Below are 21,338 nucleotides of genomic sequence, written 5' to 3'. Positions count from 1 at the left end.
TGCAAAGCCATTCCTCGCCCTCCCTTAGACAAATCAGACCATAGTTCTATCCTCTTGCTTCCTGCTTACAAGCAAAAAATCTAAAAGGAAGTACCAGTGAAGTTGCTCAATACGGCACTGGTATGATGAAGCAGATGCTAAGCTACAGGACTGTTTCACTGTTTTCATCTGCTAATATTGAGGAGCTTACCACATCAGTCACCGGCTTCATTAATAAGTGGATTGGCGACGACGCCTCCATAATGACCGTACATATACAGTTGAAGTCGGAAGTTTACATACACCGTAGCCAAATACATTTAAACTACATTTTTCACAATTCCTGACATTTAATCCTCGTAAAAAATCCCTGTTTTAGGTCCGTTAGGATCACCACATTATTTGAACAATGTTAAATGTCAGAATAATAGTAGAGGGAATTGTGTATTTCAGCTTTTATTTCTTTCATTACATTCCCAGTGGGTCAGAAGTTTATATACACTCAATTAGTACTTGGTAGCATTGCCTTTTAAATGGCCATTTTGCCACAACTTTGGAGGTATGCTTGGGGTCATTGTCCATTTGGAACTAATTTGCGACCAAATTTTATGACCACAACATGATGCTGCCACCTCCGTGCTTCACGGTTGGGATGGTGTTCTTTGGCTTGCAAGCCTCCCCCTTTTTCCACCAAACATAACGATGGTCATTATGGCCAAACAGTTCTATTTTTGTTTCATCAGACCAGAGGACATTTCCAAAAAGTACGATCTCTGTCCCCATTTGCAGTTGCAATCCGTAGCCTGGCTTTTTTTATGGTGGTATTGGAGCAGTGGCTTCTTCCTTGCTGAGCGGCCTTTTAGATTATGTCGATATAGGACTCATTTTACTGTGGATATAGATATTGTTGTACCCATTTCCTCCAGCGTCTTCACAAGATCCTTTGCTGTTGTTCTGGGATTGATTTGCACTTTTCACACCAAAGTACATTCATCTCTAGGAGACAGAACTCCTTCCTGAGTGGTATGATGGCTGCGTGGTCCCATGGTGTTTATACTTGCGTACTATTGTTTGTACAGATGAACGTGGTACCTTCAGGCATTTGAAAATTGCTCCCAAGGATGAACCAGACTTGTGGAGGTCTACAATGTTTTTTCTGAGGTCCTGGCTGATTTAGTTATATAGCTTGTTAACAAGTAATGTGTGAAGTGGTTGAAAAACTAGTTTTAATGACTCCAACCTAAGTGTATGTAAACTTCCGACTTCAACCGTATACCCCAACCAGAATTTATGGATTACAGGTAACATCCGCACTGAGCTAAAGGCTAGAGCTGCCGCTTTCAAGGAGTGGGACAATAATTTGGACGCTTTTAAGAAATCCCACCACTACATCTGACGAGCCACCAAACAGGCAACGCATCAATACAGGACTAAGATTGAATCCTATAACGCCGGCTCTGACACGCGATGGATGTGGCAGGGCTTGCAAACTATCATGGATTACAAAGGGAAACCCAACCACGAGTTTGCCCAGTGACGCAAGTCTACCAGACGAGCTAAATGCATTCTATGCTCGCTTCAAGGCAAGCAAAACTGAACCGTGCATGAGAGCCCCAGTTGTTCCGGACGACTGTGTGATGTGTAGCCGATGTAAGTGAGACCTTTAAACAGCTTAACATTCACAGACGGAATACCAGGACGCATACTCGGAGCATGCGCTGACCAGCTTGTAAAAGACTCCAGTCACTCAAGCCATAGACTGTTCTCTCTGCTACCGAACAGCAAGCAGTACCAGTGCAGCAAGACTGGAACCAACAGGAACCTGACCATCTTCTACCCCCAAGCCATAAGACTGCTTAACAAGACTACTAAAAACCGTAGCTAATCAAATGGCTACCCGGACTATGTGCATTGACCCTTTTTTGCACTGACTCTATGCACACACACTGGACTCTACCTACACACACACACACATAACATGCACACACATGCATACTGATGACACACACTCATACGCACACATACTTTCACACTTCACATCTATCCTGTTGCCTAGTCACTTTACCCCTACCTATATGTACATAGCTCAATGACCTCATTCCGCTGCACATCGACTCTGTTCTGGTAATCACTGTATATAGACATTATTTTTTACTTGTTATTGTTATTGGTTATTCACTGTGTACTTAATCCTCATGTCACTATTTCTGTTTTATTTAAAATTGTGTATTTTTATCTATAATTCTGCATTGTTGTAAAAGTACCCGTAAGTAGCATTTCACTGTTAGTCTACACTTGTTTCATGCGAAGCGTGTGACAAATACAATTTGATTTGACACACAAATGCTGTATCCATTACCTATCCTTGGTAGGTAACAAAGTGTAATGTTTTGAGTACACTATCGGGACTAAAACTTTGCTACACTCTGGCCAAAACAGCTCCAACAATGTAATGTCAACATATACAGGCACTGTGTACTGTGTACAGGCACTGTGTACAGTTGATGTATTGTTCTGGAAGACTGTAACATGGTCCAAAAACACACAAGGTCAAGGTTGTGTTCTGCTGCACTACCCAAGTTGACCACAGAAAGTCAAAGATGGCGTTACTCCTGTGCAACAAAAACTAAGTCGACTACCACCGTCTGTTAAAAAAAAGTGGTCTCTGTTGACCTGTTTCGCTTACTAAACTCTGATGTCATAGAGAAAATGTATGCCTCCCCATGGGATCCCCTATAGTGGTTACTAAAAATAAAAATGGAGATGTTCGCATGTGTGTAGATTTGTACGAGCCAAACAAAGCAGTGATCATTGACAGTTAGCCACTTCCTCACATGGAAGATCTCTTCGCTGAGCTACAAGGCGCTACTATGTTCTCAACCATTGATTTGGCTAGTGCCAACTTTCAGGTCCTCCTTCATGATGAGAACTCACAACTGCCTTTTCAGATTCCGTCGGGTCCTCTAAAGTTTAGCCTCAGCCTCGGCTAGCCAAAATATCATGTTGTCCCAAACACTGAACCTGAGTTAGTGGCCCTGCTATCCACTGGGCTTAATGCACTGTCAGTGGCTGAGTTCTCCTCCGAAACTGCTACATGCCTAGAACTGTGTGTTTTACGCAGCCAGATTGAAAAAGCTGGCCCAAAACAAGGATTTTTTTCCCCCCAGATCTGGTATCTTACTTTCCCATTCGGCAGGAACTCTCTGTACAAGACTGATCAGTGTAAGATGGTCCAAACCGTCTGCTAGTGCCCATTAAACTGCGTCACAGACTGGTTTCACTAGCTCATGACAACCACCAGGGAGTCGTCCGAACAAAACAATGGCTCTGTGAGCTCTACTGGTGGCCTGGAATGGACACATCTGTACAAACTGCAATATCAACATGTCAACTCTGTCAGACAAATGACAAAACTGCAAAGACGCATGTCACGCCTCTCCAGCCTATTTCCCTTCCTCAAGGTCCATGGCGAAAATTTGGAATTGACATTGTTGGTCTGTTTGAAACTACCCCAGCAGATTGTCGTTACGTAATCACCCTCGTGAATTACTACAGTAAATGGCCTGAGGCTGTGTTTACCAGTAATGTAACTACCCAGACTATCATTAAATTCTTAACTGATTTGTTCAGACGCCACGGAAATTGCTACGAAATCGTAAACGATAATGGTGCCCAATTCACTTCGAAGGAATGGACTTCATTCCTCCATGACAGAGACATTAAACACTCCAACGTGTCTATGTACTACCCACGGGCAAATGGCGCGGTGGACCGCTGGACCCGAGTTCTAAAAGACTGTTTGCAAATGGCAGAGTCCCTCCGTCTCTGACAATGCGTGCGTACTAGAGTGCGTGCCACACAAGAAAAAGGGAAATCCTATACGGACGCCAAAACAGGGGAGTGAAACAATCGCCCATCGAAGAGGGAGATCATGTGCGGGTAAAACTTCCCTTTCATGTCAAAAAGGGTGCACCAAATTACAGTGCGCCACGCAAAATTATCCAAACAAAAGGACCAAGCACATACAGTGGGGCAAAAAAGTATTTAGTCAGCCACCAATTGTGCAAGTTCTCCCACTTAAAAAGATGAGAGAGGCCTGTAATTTTCATCATAGGTACACTTCAACTATGACAGACAAAATGAGAAAAAAAATCCAGAAAATCACATTGTAGGATTTTTAATGAATATATTTGCAAATTATGGTGGAAAATAAGTATTTGGTCAATAACAAAAGTTTCTCAATACTTTGTTATATATACCCTTTGTTGGCAATGACAGAGGTCAAACGTTTTCTGTAAGTCTTCACAAGGTTTTCACACACTTTTGCTGGGATTTTGGCCCATTCCTCCATGCAGATCTCCTCTAGAGCAGTGATGTTTTGGGGCTGTTGCTGGGCAACACGGACTTTCAACTCCCTCCAAAGATTTTCTATGGGGTTGAGATCTGGAGACTTGCTAGTCCACTCCAGGACCTTGAAATGCTTGTTACGAAGCCACTCCTTTGTTGCCCGGGCGGTGTGTTTGGGATCATTGTCATGCTGAAAGACCCAGCCATGTTTCATCTTCAATGCTCTTGCTGATGGAAGGAGGTTTTCACTCAAAATCTCGCGATACATGGCCCCATTCATTCTTTCCTTTACACGGATCAGTCGTCCTGAGCCCTTTGCATAAAAACAGCCCCAAAGCATGATGTTTCCACCCCCATGCTTCACAGTAGGTATGGTGTTCTTTGGATGCAACTCGGCATTCTTTGTCCTCCAAACACAGCGAGTTGAGTTATTACCAAAAGTTATATTTTGGTTTAATCTGACCATATGACATTCTCCCAATCTTCTTCTGGATCATCCAAATGCTCTCTAGCAAACTTCAGACGGGCCTGGACATGTACTGGCTTAAGCAGGGGGACACGTCTGGCACTGCAGGATTTGGGTCCCCCCATGTGGTTCTGGGATTTTTGCTCACTGTTCTTGTGATCATTTTGACCCCACGGGGTGAGATCTTGCGTGGAGCCCCAGATCGAAGGAGATTATCAGTAGTCTAGTATGTCTTCCATTTCCTAATAATTGCTCCCACAGTTGATTTCTTCAAACCAAGCTGCTTACCTATTGCAGATTCAGTCTTCCCAGCCTGGTGCAGGTCTACAATTTTGTTTCTGGTGTCCTTTGACAGCTCTTTGGTCTTGGCCATAGTGGAGTTTGGAGTGTGACTGTTTGAGGTTGTGGACAGGTGTCTTTTATACTGATAACAAGTTCAAGCAGGTGCCATTAACACAGGTAACGAGTGGAGGACAGAGAAGCCTCTTAAAGAAGAAGTTACAGGTCTGTGAGAGCCAGAAATCTTGCTTTGTGAGTATTTGTGACCAAATACTTATTTTCCACCATAATTTGCAAATAAATCCTACAATGTGATTTTCTGGATTTTGTTTTCTCATTTTGTCTGTCATAGTTGAAGTGTACCTATGATGAAAATTACAGGCCTCTCTCATCTTTTTAAGCGGGAGAACTTGCATAATTGGTGGCTGACTAAATACTTTTTTGCCCCACTGTATGTTCTTGACGACGGAAAGACATAGAATGCGTTGCATCTCTCTCTGTGTCCCGAGCAGGCCACGCTATAAAACGGTGCTGCTGATTCCCAAGTGTCCTTGCACTCACAACAGATTATTCAAAAGGAGAGTGAGAAGATGCACGGCTCGGCTAAAGGACTATACATTCAGTAAAACCTGAAAGATTGTGAGTACAGTAATTGACTGCTAAAGTGTCAATGTGATATTCTGATGTTACTGTCGGTATGGTTACTATAGTGTGCGTTTTAACAGTGTTATTATTCTGTGCTTTGTATAAAAAAATAACTGTTGACTTGAAGAATTGTGGAATGCCTGAGTTGGGTTATTCTTAGAGAGAGCTTTACTTTCACAAGTGGAAATATGTGTTCTACTGCACTACCCACGTTTACCACTAGAGACACAGGTATTTTATTCTACGTATTCTGACACAGAACGGAAGTACAACGAGAACAGGATTTCAGATAGGGAGAATTAGAGTATGCATGTGCTGGTGATGTATGCTATGATGGAGTGATGAGCTTCCCGAGTAATCTTACCCTTAATTATACCCATTGTGTATTCATGTTACTGAGCCTACTACACGACAGTCTGCTTCAATGTTGCAGATGTTCAATGTTTATGCCAGCAGCATACCCCCCTGCATCCCACTGCTGGCTTGCTTCTGAAGCTAAGCAGGGTTGGTTCTGTTTGGTCCATGGATGGGAAACCAGATGCTGCTGGAAGTGGTGTTGGAGGGCCAGTAGGAGGCAGTGATTGGGGAGATTTCCCTGTGTAGGGTGCTGTTTTTCGGGTGGGATGATAAACAGGTGTCCTGGCTCTCTGTGGTCACCAAAGATTGCATGGCACTTATTGTAAGAGTAGGGGTGTTAACCTTGGTGTTCTTGATAAATTCCCAATCTGGCCCTCATATGGTCACTTAATCATCTCCAGCTTACAATTGGCTTCTTCATCCTCACTCCCGTAACTATTCCCCAGGCTGTTGCTGTAAATGAGAATGTGCTCTCAGTCAACTTACCTGGTAAAATAAAAAAATTGTGGGGGCCAGATAGAACCATGAGGCCATAAAAGTGTTGAGCAGATTCTTGGGCTAGTTCATAGGAAGCAGGTTGAGAAAGTCACAATGGGACCAACTCTTTTACTGCCCAGGCGAACACACATCAGCCAAAGTCATCACTACCTTGGCCATATCGCTCAGTAACAGGGCCATATGGAGAGCTGACCTATTATACCTCTTTTACTATGGCATCACTGTAGTCATGTCCTCACAGTTTAGCCAATTACAGACAACTTCCTGCTTCTGGCAGCATCCCAAATGGCACCCCTATTCCCTTTATAGTGCACTACGTTTGAACTGGGCAATGAGCAGAGGCTTTGCATTCCCATGTGACCTCATGTTCTGTTACTTTACTGTGGTAAAGTACTGTGGTGTTGGTTTGGTTTTGATGGTTTCTGGTCAATCTGGAAGAAGACACTTTTTGATTTGGGGGGTTTTAAGGTTAGGTTGTAATAAGTAGCTCTGTCATTCAGTGGAATAATGACTTGTGGTTTGCATAGTGACACTAAAACCAGCGTGGTCTGTATTATTGGTTGGATCAATACTGTAGCTTCTCAAGTGGTTTATGTCGTTTTCAGTCAAGTGTCTCTTTAGGCAATGCATAAACCAGAGAGAAATAATTGTGTTTCAGTGTCTCTTGGTGTGAAAGTAAGGAAGTGAGATTCATTCAATGGCATATACGTGGTATTAAACTCTTACCCCTAAAGAGGCAGAGAAACTTCCATTATAAATACAGCGTTGCCTTGGACACAAATGACATCCAAAAGATTAAAAACCAGATGAGAGTCATTTCTGAGTCGTGAGTGGGAGTACAATTCCACACAGACACATTTGAGTGACAGGAAACCACATGGACAATGATATATGACCAACATATATGTTTTTTCTCCCAAATCCTGAGAAATGTACAACATCAACAGATGAACATGCAAAGGAAAGCAGGCACGGCCAATCAAAGCGATGAGCTGTATTCTGAGGGCTCAAACCATAGAGTTTCTCCTGTCTGCCTTGCTGTGTCGTGGGTGATGGAAGTTTGATAGAGTTCCCCTGGGTGGCCTACCACATCTGTGGCTGGAAGCAGGGGAGTGGCCTGTCAGTTGCCATGACAGCAAGCCATCCACTGCAGCTAGTTGAACAGGAATAGCATCTGCACAAAGGGATTCCAAACCTGCGCAGACAGACACATGCCATTCTGGAGAGTGGTACGCTCTCCGACCGTCAAACACTTGTTTAACCAATTAGAGACAAGGGATTCAGAGCAGACATCTGACTGACAGACATTTGGGCCTATGATCTGCCAAGTAAAATAGCACTTACTGGAACAAACTCTAATCAACAACAGACAAAATGGTATTCAAATTAGTTTGGTATCCGTGAGGACTTATAAAACAGTCTTTAAAAAAATGTTCAAGCCTTATGTATACAGTCCAGGTCAATGACCTTTAAGGATAATAATTGCTGAAAAGACGGAACAAAACTAACCTCACTAGTCTGTGAAGTGAGCGCTGCTCTACGTGCGTAAGGGGTCTTCTCCTAGCCAATGACAAAGCCGATGAGGCCTGACCAGACTGGGCTCTCTTGTTGTTGAGCTGGCATGGTTGAGTTATGGTCAGAGTCTTACAAGTGGTTGACCACGTTAGTGTGAGGTCCAGATGTTGAGAGCTCTGACTAAGATGAGGAAAACAATCCCAGCTCATGCCAAACTTTCTGACTTATGCCAACTCTTATTATGAAAATGGTGTTTCCTGTCATCGTTGCTGTAAACCCACCCTTTTGCATTAGCAGTGGTGGGATAAGCAGATTAAGCAAAAGTAGGTATACTGGGTTCAGAAAAATGCCCTCGAAAATAAAATATGACACCACTTTCTCTGCGTCTCAGTCTTGGCAACGTCTGAAAATGTGATAGTCATTATGGGTTTGACTGGGATTTGTACCAGAATGCATCTGTTCTCCACTACAGCTCCGCTTTTCGAAACCAGGAAGCAGTAGGTTGATCTTGGCAGCTGGCTGGGTCAATTTCTTTCTTTCATTAAAGTTTCAGACTTCCAAAAACAGTCGTCTCGGGATTTTTTTATTGGTAGGCTATGCTAAATGAGTAGAAATTAGAATCCCCAAATTCATCATTAACATGTGTGGGGTTTAGGGAGCCTGGGGTCTCTAGAACATTCAAAACAAACACACACATACGTACGCACGCACACACACAACCCCCCTCAACCCCAACAGACACACACACCTTTAGCATGAAATCCTTTTAAAGAGGCATGGTTGTCTCCAGTACAGCAAGCGTGGTCTCTGGAACAAATTACTGCCTGCTTGCCAAGTGTAATATACTCCTTTTCATAGGAGATCTTAAAGGTACACAGGTGGCCTGGCATGGACTCTACTTAGTCTGTTATTTTAAAGTTCATATTTAACCAGAGAATAACCTCTAAAAATGCTCTCAAGAGGAGGCCATTTTGAACCTAATTCAAACATGAGAAAGTGTACTACAACAAAAACGTGGGTCAGCCCAAGGACATGGTGGGATATTATGGTGTGTGTGTGTGGAGGTTGGTGGGAGGAGTGATTAGGAAAACAAGAGATTATACATTTTGGCAACAAAATAAAAACAAGGTTGAAAGGTTTTCAGAGATGTTGCACAATTTTTCTCATGTACAACAAAAATGGACGCCAAAAGCATTGGAAGAAACTTCTCTTTTTCTCCGTCAGAATTAAACAGTAAATATTGTGAATTTAGGAGTCAAAGTGGGGGTTTGGAACACGGGTGAACTGTGATATTTTTGCCAGAGTAAACACATGTGCTGGTGCTTAAACCTTATTTTCATTTCATTCTGCAATTCAGTGACTTTGGTTCACCTGTGTGTGAGGAAAACAGCCTCCCACCACGCGCGCACACACACACACACACACACACACACATACCTGAGGAGGCTGGTGGGAGGAGCTATAGGAGGACAGGCTCATTGTAATAGCTGGAATAAATGGAACAAAGTCAAGCATGTGGTTGTGTATCAGTATCAAACATATAGAAACCACATGGTTGACTTTGTTCCATTTATTCCATTCCAGCTATTACAATGAGCCTGTCCTCCTATAGCTCCTCCCATCAGCCTCCTCAGGCATGTGTGTGTGTGTGTGTGTGTGTGTGTGTGTGTGTGTGTGTGTGTGTGTGTGTGTGTGTGTGTGTAGTGGGAGGCTGTTTTTCTTCACACACAAATGAACCAGAGTCACTGAAATATTGAATTGCCAAATGAAATGAAAATAAGGTTTAAGCACCAGCACATGTGTTACTCTGGCAAAAACATCACTGGTCATCCATGTTCCAAACCCCCACTTTGGCACCTAAATTCACAATATTTACTGCAAGAATATGAACAACATTTTATAGGTTGCTTTATTGCATGGTTGAGCAATGAACATAAATAGAATAAAGCCATCTCCAAACTGCCTGAATAGAACCAAAGTACAATCAAACTGTACTACAGGCCAAAAGCATGCAAACGAAAAGAGAACGGAAACAACAGGGAGGGAGAGAAAATGAACATATCCCTCTCCCTCTACTCCTTATATAGCCCAAACAAACCTCTCAAATGCAGAAAAGGTGGTAAGCACATTTAAGACATTCATTCACAACAATAATGGGTAAACAAAATCTATTTTAATAGAGAGAGAGCAATATGGGGACTGGGGTTTGTTACTGCAACACCACAGCTTCCGTAACAGAAGAACCACATAAAAGTGCATTCCACTCCTTCATAGTGTTGCCTAACACGACATAGCATCGGCAGATAATTAATGACACAGCTTAATTAATTGGGATCACTGGGAAAGATCCAGTGGCATACTATGTCTCATTCAATGTCAATGTCGTTCGATATTGAATTCACTTATTTTCCCAACCTCACCAAGTATGGGGCTGGGACACTCATAAATGTTCTGTGGTGGGTGAGGATAGGAAGAGGGTGAGTCAGAGGGGTGAGGTTGAGTAGGGGAGGGGTACGTGAAGTGCGTCCCATGCCAGCCAAACCCATTGGAGCGAAACCACCAGTATGGCTGGTTATGCTGCTGCTGCTGCTGACAAAGCTGGGCCCGGGCCCGACTCCAGCACCACACCGCAACACTCTCCTGGAATATACCTGGCCGTGCCGACCGGGAGTGAAACCATAACAAGTTCAGGAAACTGATCAGCACACTCTGGGTTTAACGCCGTCAGCAGGATGTCTGGCCTGACTCCTCAAACCAAGATGTTTGAGAGAAGAAGAAGAAGTCTGCATCAAAATGGCACTCTTATCCCTTAATAGTGCACCACATAGGGGATAGGGTGCCATTTGGGACTCATCTGAAGAGAAACCCTCAAACCTCAAGCCTCAGATCTCAGGAGTCCACCCACCATGACAAAAAATTACTTCTCTACATGTGCTCCTCTGACTGTTCCAAGCCTCTACCTGGACTGGAGAGACAGAGCTCACTCATCCATGTCACTAACTGACAGCAGAAGATATGAAAGTAATGATGCCCAGGTTAGTGGTTGAAGTCCAAGATGGCTGACGGCTCCTCAGGCCCATGACAGATCCTACTTTAAACGAGTCTGTGGGGGTTCGGCCGAACAACAGAGTCCATTTTTCCCCTCCTCCTAATGACCTTCCTATGTCAACCCCCCACAGAAAAAAAATGTCAGAAACTTTGAGGACTGGGGAGGTAATTTTGAGCTGGCTTCAATTTGGCAGAGGAGAGACTGATGGGAATACCATACGAATTCACTCAGCCCATATATATATATATATATATATATATATATATAAATAAATAAATAAATAAATAAGAGAGAGAGAGAGAGAGAGAGAAAAAAAAAAGTGAAACAGGACTATATCTGTTGAATATGTATCCGTGCGTAAACCCAAGGCCCTATCCTCTCAGCTTCTTCTGACACAGAGAGAAAGAGAGAGAGAGAGTTAAATGGTGACTCCAGACATATGTCGCCAATTGGGTCAAGACTTCACCAAAAGCACATAAACACATTTCAACATGTGGTCACAAAGTGTTAGTAGGACATGTGTGTTGATATTACACCTTTTAGCTTTTAATACCACGATCCCAAGTTCTTCGTGCCGGAAAGAACGCCAGAGGTAAGCCTGAGTTCACTCTGCTCTGTCTCACTCTGAAAATACAGCCATCTTGTCCTGAGAGAGTTAGGATATGCTGAGAAAAAAGGAGAAAAAGCGTTTGGCTCGATGCTCTGCGAATTCTCTTACCTGCCTTACGGATCAGCCTGCTTTTCATAAGAACATTGGGACTACTAGCACCAGCCGCTGTCTGGAATTCCCAAGCGAGGTTAAAACGGAAGGACATACTGGAGCAGGAACGTCTGATAAACAACTTGAGGCAGGCGAGTTAAAACAAAAAGGGACAGAGGAACTTTCATAACCATCCGTTTAATTTTCAGTAAGACATCGTATTGTAAAATAACCACTAAAACTGTCACATCTACATGACACTAATGGTCAAGATCAGGATTGTCCTATAATAACATGTTACCCACATTTCCCATATTTACAGTAACACCACCCCTCATCTCCACCTCTGGCCCTACGATTTTGAGGACATTGTCCCCAGTTTCACCAGTGCAGCAGTGGAAACGCCCTATTTAGGTATTTTGGGGGGCTAGTGCAGACAGTTTAGACAGTGTAGACCAAGAATCATAGCTGAAATCACAAAAGTCTGCGTCTTTCGGCCAAACACCGGGGTAAAGTCTCATAGTGGAAATTCGGTAAAATTCCCTATGCTGGTTGAGACACCTCGACACCCCTCTCCATTGAGTCTCCATGGTGGCATCTCTACACAGGGGGCACTGGTTCCATGTAGCAGTGAACAAGCCTTTTCATTAAAATTGCACATTGCACTACGGGGTATTAATACTAAAGCTAGGCATAGAGAAAAAATAAATGGTTCAAAGTTCAAAGTTACACACGTTGCACTTAAAAAACAAGGCTTTACACTTTGTTCTGATCCTCACGCAGATAGTTCTGTTGCACAATAACAAAATCAGAGTGAGGAGGCGGGGCCAATAAGAGCAGAGCAGGCCAGGCCAACAGCTGTCATTGTCTGCGTCCGAAATAGAACCCTATTCCCTTTCATAGGGCTCTGGTGAAAAGGAGTGCATTATATAGGGTGCCATTTGGAACGCAAGCCCATGAGTGGAGGGCTGGCTGGGCTCGCGGCGCAGGCTACTCACACGAAGACAAACAGGACGCTTCCTCTCGGGTGACACTGTGATGAAAGAGATTGTGGTAAAGCACAGTTTGAGCTCGTCTCCGCTGGTGCTGGGGTAAACATCGGGGACCACTACCTCCATCCCTTCATCCCTCCATCCTTACTGATGGACCAAGTCATTCTGGATTGGAGTAAACTCTCTCCAGAGAGAGAGAGAGAGTGACAGAGAGGCTCCCAAATCCCTCCTTGGATCAACAGTAGAACAGTACTCTCACTCTCTCATTCTCCATCCCAGGGGGTGTGTTTCTGTCTTTCCCATTTCTTCTCTTTCCCTCTCTCGCTTTGTCTTTGTGTATGTGAGGTTGAGAATGTGAGTGTGTAAGTATGTGTGTGTATGCATGTCTATCAGTGAATGAGTGTATGTGTTTATGAACTGGTGACCTCCTGACCTCATCAAGCTGTGAGTGCTGCTTTTGGTACAGGCTAAACCACAAAGGCTGTCACCCAGAAAAAGCTGTTATGTTTAACCCTGCACGGTCCCAAAGGCAGTGAGTAGACACAGATCATACTGCCTTGTGTCTGTCCTGAGATGTAAACAATGGCTACATAACAGCTGATCCTCAAAACGGGGGCCTCCAACCGCAAGGCACTACAGAGGGTAGTGCGTACGGCCCAGAATATCACTGGGGCTGAGCTGCCTGCCATCCAGGACTTCTACACCAGGCGGTGTAGGAGGAAGGCCCTAAAAATTGTCAAAGACCCCAGCCACCCCAGTCATAGACTGTTCTCTCTATTACCGCATATTACCACATGGCAAGCGGTACCAGAGCGTTGTTATATTTATTTACTTATCTATTGTTCACCTAAAACCTTTTTTTAATTGCACTGTTGGTTAGAGCCTGTAAGTAAGCATTTCACTGTAAGGTCTACCTACACCTGTTGTATTCGGCGCATGTGACAAATCAAATTGGATTTGCATCGCAAAAGAGACCCTACAGTATTCCCTATATAATGGCACTGCTTTTGACCAGGGCCCATGGGGAATATGGCACCATTTAGGATGCATGCAAAGGATCACTTGATGGTGATGAGAAAGATTGACATTGATCTCAGTTGGAGAGTGGGAGTAAAGAGAGTGAAGAGAGTTGTGTTGTACTCACCGAACCGTTTGTATCCAAAAGACTGTACTTCCTCCTCGTCGGCAAAATCGTCTGTGGGAATAACAACAGATACACGTGTGTTAGAGTGAGGTCCAACAGAAAAATCACACACAAGCACGGCAACAAATGAACAGTGTATACGCCATTGGTTCCAGAACAAATGCAATCGATATTTATTTTGAATATAGTGCCACAGTCACACACTGAAACCCACTGCATAGAGTAATAAGCATGTCAGGAATCCTTTGTACGCTGTGTGTCTGCATCCCAAGTGGCAGCCTATTCTGTGTATATTGCACTACTTTTGGTCAAAGTCCTATGAGGAATAGGGTACCATTTGGGACGCAGGCTATACGTATATCAACTCCCCAGCCACCATGGTTAATGATACCTCATTGTACTGCAGGAGGAGTGAGTAACCCCCCTCTCAGCAGAGGTCAGGACAGAATGTTCTCCCAACAACTGTTCTGTTACTACTCTGGCTGAGAGACCTTATTATAGAAATCAAGCCTTTAAAGCCTCAACTATCACACAAAGTAAACCGCAATATCCTGAAGGGACCGTTTCCATAATTATTGGCACCCTTGATGAAGATGAGCAAAAAAAGAATGTATAAAACAAGTAATACAAATACGAGGGAAATTATATTATTTTATACTATTACAATTGCTCAGAGAAAAAGATTTTGCTTTACAAGTAATTTAAAAAAATCTAAAAAAGATAGGTGTCAAAATTATTGGCACCCTGTTTTCAATTCTCTAGCACCCTCCTGTGCGAGGATAAAGACACTGAGCCTTTTTCTAAAATGATTTATGAGATTGGAGTACATGTTGGGAGGGATCTTAGACCATTCCTTCATACAGAATCTTCCCAGATACTTGATATCCTTCATCCGCTCTTGTGGACTGCCCTCTTCAATTCAAACCACAAACCACGTGTTTTCAATGGGGTTCAAGTCTGAAGACTTAGATGGCCATTGCAAAATGTTTCTTTTGTGGTCATTTAACCATTTAGCTCTATTTCCATGTCATCTGACCATAGCACCTCCTGGAGTTCGATAAACGGCATTGGCACTTGGATTGGAACCGGTGCTATGGCCACGCACACCAGTAGAAAGTTTGGCGTTGAAAAGCTTATGCAGAAAAGTACCTCATACCTACAGTTCAATATGGAGGTGGATCTTTGATGTTATGGGGATATTTTGCTTCCACTGGTCCTGGGGCCCCTGATAAGGTCAACGGCATCATGAACTTTACCATGTACCAGGACATTTTAGCCAAAAACCTGGTTGCCTCTGCCAGGAGGCGGAAACTTGGCCACAAGTGGATCTTCCAGCAAGACAATAAGCACTGATCAAAATCCACAAAGAAATGGTTATTTGACCACAAAAATCAACATTAGGGCTCTGGTCAAATGAGGTGCACCATAGCAAATAGGGTGCCATTTGAGAGACAGACTAGGTAACCAAATGGATACAGGACACCAACAGGCATTTGTGGCAGCCAGGATACTACACAAATGCCTTTCTCTATAGGAAGGATAAATAGGCCTTACTCAGCACGTAGCTTTATCATCGTGGTATGTCATGGAGGCTATAACTCCCCATCAAGTGCCTCTCTCTGTGTGGAAAGGAGACAGGAAGACTCCTGTATAAACCACAGGCTGCGGTTTCTCTGGGTTGTTGACTGTAAACCCTAATTCAACTTCGCTACACTACACTAGAACCCAGCGCAGGTCGGCGGCAGAGAAAGAAGAACATCACTCATAATGGCTAGCAGATGTACACTCTTAGAAAAAAAAGGTGCTATCTAGAACCTTAAAGGGTTATTTGGCTGTTCCTTTAGGAGAACCCGTTGAAGAACCCCTTTTGGCTCCAAGTAGAAACCTTTTGGTTCCAGGTAGAAACTTTTTGGGTTCTACCTGGAACCCAAAAGGGTTTTCCTACAGGGACAACCAAAGAACCCTTTTGAAGAGAGAGGCAGTGTCATCTGAGGGCAGTGTGAGGGGGAGGGAAGGGCGACAGAGGTGGGATATGTTGGGCGTGGCAGTTATTATAATTAGCAAATAATGACGCCACTGCTTAGATAAATGAAGAGACGCTCACTAGCACAAACTCTATAACCCTGGTTGCGTCCCTAATGGCATCATATACACCCCAAGAAGATGAAGAGGTACATGGGTATGTACCTCTTTTTCCTGTGTGTGATTAAAGCACCTGTGTGTGTTATCTCTCGGGTTGCTTTGTTCCCCTCTAACCGGGGGCGTTGTCAGTGAGTCACAAACCAGTGAAATACGTAGAGCCAGGTCGCTCTCTTTCATGGTCCTTTGAGTATGGTTCCCGGGGGATCCAGTGGACTACTACCATGTGGAGATACTACTACCCTCTCTGGAGCCTATGGGATACTCTGAACCAGAGAGGGTGCCGAGGTTCAGCATGGACCCAATGTTCCCTCTCCTCCACCTGTGGGATACTATTCAGCACCAGGTGGGGCCGCATCCCCAGCAACCCAGCACGTGGATTGTTCTTCTGCGTTGGAGTGCCGGGGAGTTGCAGCGCCGTGGACATCGCTGCATTTGTCATAGGGTGTGCAGGAGTCCCGTTTTGCCCATGTTGAGAGGAATATACAGTCTTCTCAAGTGATACTTCTCAGCAGAGGACCAGATCCGGGGCTTCCTCCTGTCAGGGGAGCTATGCCCAGCGGTTTGCAGTGGAGAGCACGGGACAGTCATACGGGGGACAGCAGCAAGGGGTTGTCTTTTCAGGCCTGTCACCGTCGCCAGATGTGACTGTGACCATCTGGTGTGACTATAATGGCTCTCCAGCCCCGGCAACAACTGAGAACATGTCCTCGGCCCCCGCTGGTCCTCATGAGTTGCCTGCTATGGAGACTAAGCACACACCAGATGTAATTCCCCATCCCCCCTCCACTGCTGTGGAGTCTGGGAGAGTCTTCTCCCGTGCCCGGGCGGCCTATGCGCTTCCAGTAGCATTGCCACATGGTAGTAAGCCTATGTTGCTGACTGGACTCTAGTCCTCACAGCCACCGGATCATCAACAGCCAAGCTACCCGGAAAGCCATCGCCAGAGGCAGAGGCCCTATCTGCCTCTGACTCTCTGCCTGTCCCTGCACTAGGGGACCCTCCAGCAGCACCGGACCTGTCTGCTGCTACCTGGGCCCATGGGGGGACCGAGCCACAGCACTGTCACCATCTACTGACAGTACAGCTTCACCTGACAGAACCACAGCCCTGGGTCCGGTTCTGTGTGTTCAGGATTCCCCTGCCTAGCGTGTACTGCCTGACCCAGCTCCAGTCCTGGTCCTGCTGCCTCTGCACTCAACCACCAACATGACTGTGGGGGTTGGATCAGACCTCACCGGGGCCAGCCACCCAGACTTCACCCTCCGTGTCCTATCCCAGGGGAACCACCTATTCCTGCTCCTGGCTGTGATCTTATTCACCACCTGCCCTGGTCTCACCAGCACTGCCTCCTGACCTGGGGGACTTGCCCACCTCTGTGGGGGAACCACCGCCACACCTACTCTCCACTAATGGGGCATGGCCCGCCTCTGTGAGGAAACCCCCCCCAGCACCTGGACTTGTTACAATGGGCTGGCCATACTCCAAAGTGCCACCCGCATGGATGCCTTAAATCCTCTGTTCCCTGGCAGCTCCTGACCTGCAGCTGATGGAGTGACTGCATGGAATAACTACACGGGGTGGCGGGGAGCACCACTACTGACATCTCCGGCAGGGGAATCCTTCCCTTTTGTAAATATGCTGCACATATTTTAGGGGTGGCTTTTACAGAATCCCCCTGCCAAGGGTGTTACATTTCACTGTTTGTGTGAGCATTTGTTTATCTGCTTTCTGGAGCCACGCTGTCTGACTCACCCATTCTCACTCTTTCTTCCCCGTCATGTGAGAGATCAATATCTCCTACAGGTCATGGCTTCAGCCAATCGAACAATAGCCATGTGTCTCACCCTCTTGCACGCTCTAGCCGTGCAGTCTCTTCAGGCCCAGATTGGCTAGCCAGCCTGACACACGCTCTCCAAGGGAGTAAATATTGACTAAAATCTGAACTGTGTTATTCCAGTCTGTGAGTGTGGGTGGATAAAACACAGGAACTTTAATCACACACAGGGATGCGTGAACACAGAAAACATATCCATGTTCATCTTCTTCTGTGTGTGATTAAAGTTCCTTAGTGTGTTACCTGGGGTGGCAGGGAGCCTAGTGGTTAGAGCTCCAGGCCAGTAACCGAAAGGTTGCTCGGTTGAATCCCAGAGCTGACAAGGTAAAAAGCTGTTGTTCTGCTCCTGAACAAGGCAGTTAACCCACTGTTCCTAGGCTGTCATTGTAAATAAGAATTTGTCATTAACTGACTTGCCTAGTTAAATAAAGGTGTAAAAAAAAAAAAAAAAAAAAATCTCTTGGACTGCTTTATTCCCCTCTAACTGGGGAGGGTGTCAGTGAGTCAGAAACAGGTAAAATACGTGGAGCCGGTTTGCTCTCTTTCAACTACTTTTGACCAGAGCCCTAGCTGCCCTGGTCAAAAGTAGTGCACTTTATAGGGAAAGGTGGCGCCATTTGGGACTGTGTCTATGATAGAGAGATGACTACACACTAAAAAATGAGGGTTCTATGTGGACCCATAATGACCCATAAAGGACCGTTTGAGCTCTACCGTGGTTATTTACAGTTCCCAAAAGGGTTCTTTGCTCTTTTAGTGGTAATTAAAATGTAGGGGCTGTGGCTCATTAGAATATTTTGGTGGTGTGGCTTGCTCACAGCTCTTTGTGTGCGACCATGAGTGAGAGTGTCATTCCAGTTTATGTAATGTGTTGTGTTAGGCACCATACATTTTATATGATTGTGGCAAGTGATTGTGTCTTGTAAAATAGTCATGTATGGCCTTGTGTCAATTGGGAATTGTTTAATAAATCAGTCTGTGGTTCTCAATCAGGGACCTGCAGGTGTTCCAGACATAGCTCACTTGATTAAATGTGTCAGTTAACACAATAATAACACCTATGGAATTTGAACAATATAATATGGCTGACCAGAATCAAAAACACTGTATGGTTATTCTACAAAGAACATTTCAGATTGAGAAAGGTTCCTTATAGAACCATTGTCCCGAAAGGTTCTGTGAAGAACAATAAAAAGGGTTCTATATAGCCCCAACAAGCGTTGTAAAAGAGCGGAACCTTTTTTTGGTGCAATATAGAACCTTTGTTAATGGTCCTTTATAGAACCCCAGGCAAAGGGTTCTTTATAACACCATACAGGTTCCATTTAGAACCTAATGAGCATTGCTCTTTATTGCACTTTCAAAAAAGGGTTCTATATAGCACCAAAAGAGTCCGCTATGGTTACAAGACAAATAACCTCTATCTGGTACTATTTAGAACCATTATTTTTCATGTGCATATGAACATACTGAATGACGTGTCCCATTGTTCCTCGATCACTTCTGAGAGACATATGAGATGAGTCCCCATCTATGTCGTCATTAGGTCATGTGTCACAGGGGTAACAAAACGTTGGTGTCCCACAGAGGAGTTAACTTTTTTGTAAAAATGCAATAGGCTACATTAGGTCTATACATGGAATCATAAGGAGAGAATCAAATCAATGTAATACACCTCCCTGCCTAAAATATATTAATCTTTTTTTGAATAACAATTGAGCACACTGTCTTATTGTTAGTACAGGCTAGAACAAAAGCAGCACTGATATATAGTATATCACAAAGGACCTAAAGTAACCAAACAAAAACAGTTACTCAATCAATGCACTACTATAGAGAATGATGCGACTGGCGGAGAAAGGCCAAGTCATTTCACAATACAGCTGAATTCCACACAACAAGCACTTAATCTCATCCAGATGTGCAACACTCAGGCACAGATACAGAATTTATCGAAACAATTTTTTGGGCTACCACTTCTAACTCCTCAAAACTATTTTAAAGATGAACAGCACCTTGCATAACACATACTGTACCTTTCATGGCGTTGTATAAATCTGTTAGGAGTGCAGAAGAGATGAGAGTCGCTATGTCACTTTTTGTTCATCTCAAAATTCAGTCCAAACGAGCAGGTTTGAATCAGTTGCTGGGAGAACAGCAAACTAAACGCTCGCACAAAAAAGTTCCGATCATCCAAATTCAGAATTTGAGGACTGCGCACGACCGTAAAATGTTAATCTCGAACATCCCGTTAGAATCCCATTGTTCCGTTATTTGCCCACACTGTTTGATAAAATCTGGATAGAGAAAGTTAAATTTCCCCGTATTCGTAATATTTCGTGTTGCTCTGGAAAATGCACCCGTGGCTTGTGTTAGGTTATATTGAATATGGCTCTTTCCAGTGTGCAGCGCTGACCACAATCACAAACTCACAAACATTTTAGAGCCGAAGGATGTCCCGCGTCTGCAGCTCCGTTCTACACACCCCACACAATCCTCGCTCTCCTTAAAGGTGAGGATGCCTTTCAGCGCAAACTGTAGGATACCTTGAGAAACTGCTGGCAAGAGATTAGATTACTGGGTGAAAAATCTGGTACCCATTAAAGACCATTTCAAAGGGGTTGGGCAGGGGAGCTAAACCAACGTCACTGGACCTGCCAGCGACTTTAATGCATTGTGTTTTAGATGTTGGATTCTTTCTCACTTCAAGTAGGATTTTGATAGGCTGTTAGACAACATATTTGGAATGTTGAATCTCCATGCATGCTCTCTCTCTTGTATGCCTTACAAAAAAAGATTGCCGTTTTGAAACTGCCATAAAAGTGCATTAACTGCAGTCTACTGTGGTATTTTCGAAACAGTACTTGCAGAATAATTGCAGTGACTATTATCAAAATTGGGAGAAGTTATCACATACTGCACTCTAACTGCAGTTAGATGCAGTATTTGGATGCAGTATTTGTAGCATACTGCAGAGTAGTGCAGTTATACTGCATTCTGACTGCAAACTTTTTTCGTAAGGGATAAAGTTGTAAAATGTCTCCACTACTACCAATGACTATTATCACATTTGGGACAAGTGATCACAGCTGGGGGTGTGGAATGCCATACCATTTCATTCAGCCTAATGGGAACCCAAGCATAGAACATGCCCTCTCTGGTTTGTGGCCCCTGAAACCTCTTTGCCCTGCAGAAGCAGTCCCACTGATCAAAGACACATGATTTTCTCAGGCTAATTAGCACATCAAAACCGCATGTTTTACTGAGTGTCAATGGGATACTACTTCTGGGGCGGCAGGTAGCCTAGTGGTTAGAGCGTCGGGTCGGGCCAGTAACCCGAGCTGAGAAGGTAAAAATCTGACGTTCTGACGTCATTGTAAATAAGAATTTG

General features: G+C 44.3%; 1 protein-coding gene across 1 annotated transcript in view; it reads right to left on the bottom strand.

Moving 5' to 3' along the window:
• Positions 1-20,599, bottom strand: part of LOC109908782 (collectin-12) — a 46,661-nt gene extending 26,062 nt beyond the window's left edge. Inside the window, exons 1-2 of the mRNA XM_020507475.2 lie at positions 19,984-20,599; positions 13,972-14,022 (exon numbers count right to left, since the gene is read on the bottom strand). Coding sequence (XP_020363064.1) covers positions 13,972-14,022; positions 19,984-19,990 — 58 coding nt within the window. The 5' untranslated portion in view covers positions 19,991-20,599. The remainder of the gene's footprint in view (positions 1-13,971; positions 14,023-19,983) is intronic.
• Between the last annotated feature and the right edge of the window lie 739 nt (positions 20,600-21,338).

Source organism: Oncorhynchus kisutch, linkage group LG18 (genome assembly GCF_002021735.2).
Source record: "Oncorhynchus kisutch isolate 150728-3 linkage group LG18, Okis_V2, whole genome shotgun sequence".
Lineage (NCBI taxonomy): Eukaryota > Metazoa > Chordata > Actinopteri > Salmoniformes > Salmonidae > Oncorhynchus > Oncorhynchus kisutch.
This window is presented reverse-complemented; position numbering and strand designations above follow the sequence as displayed.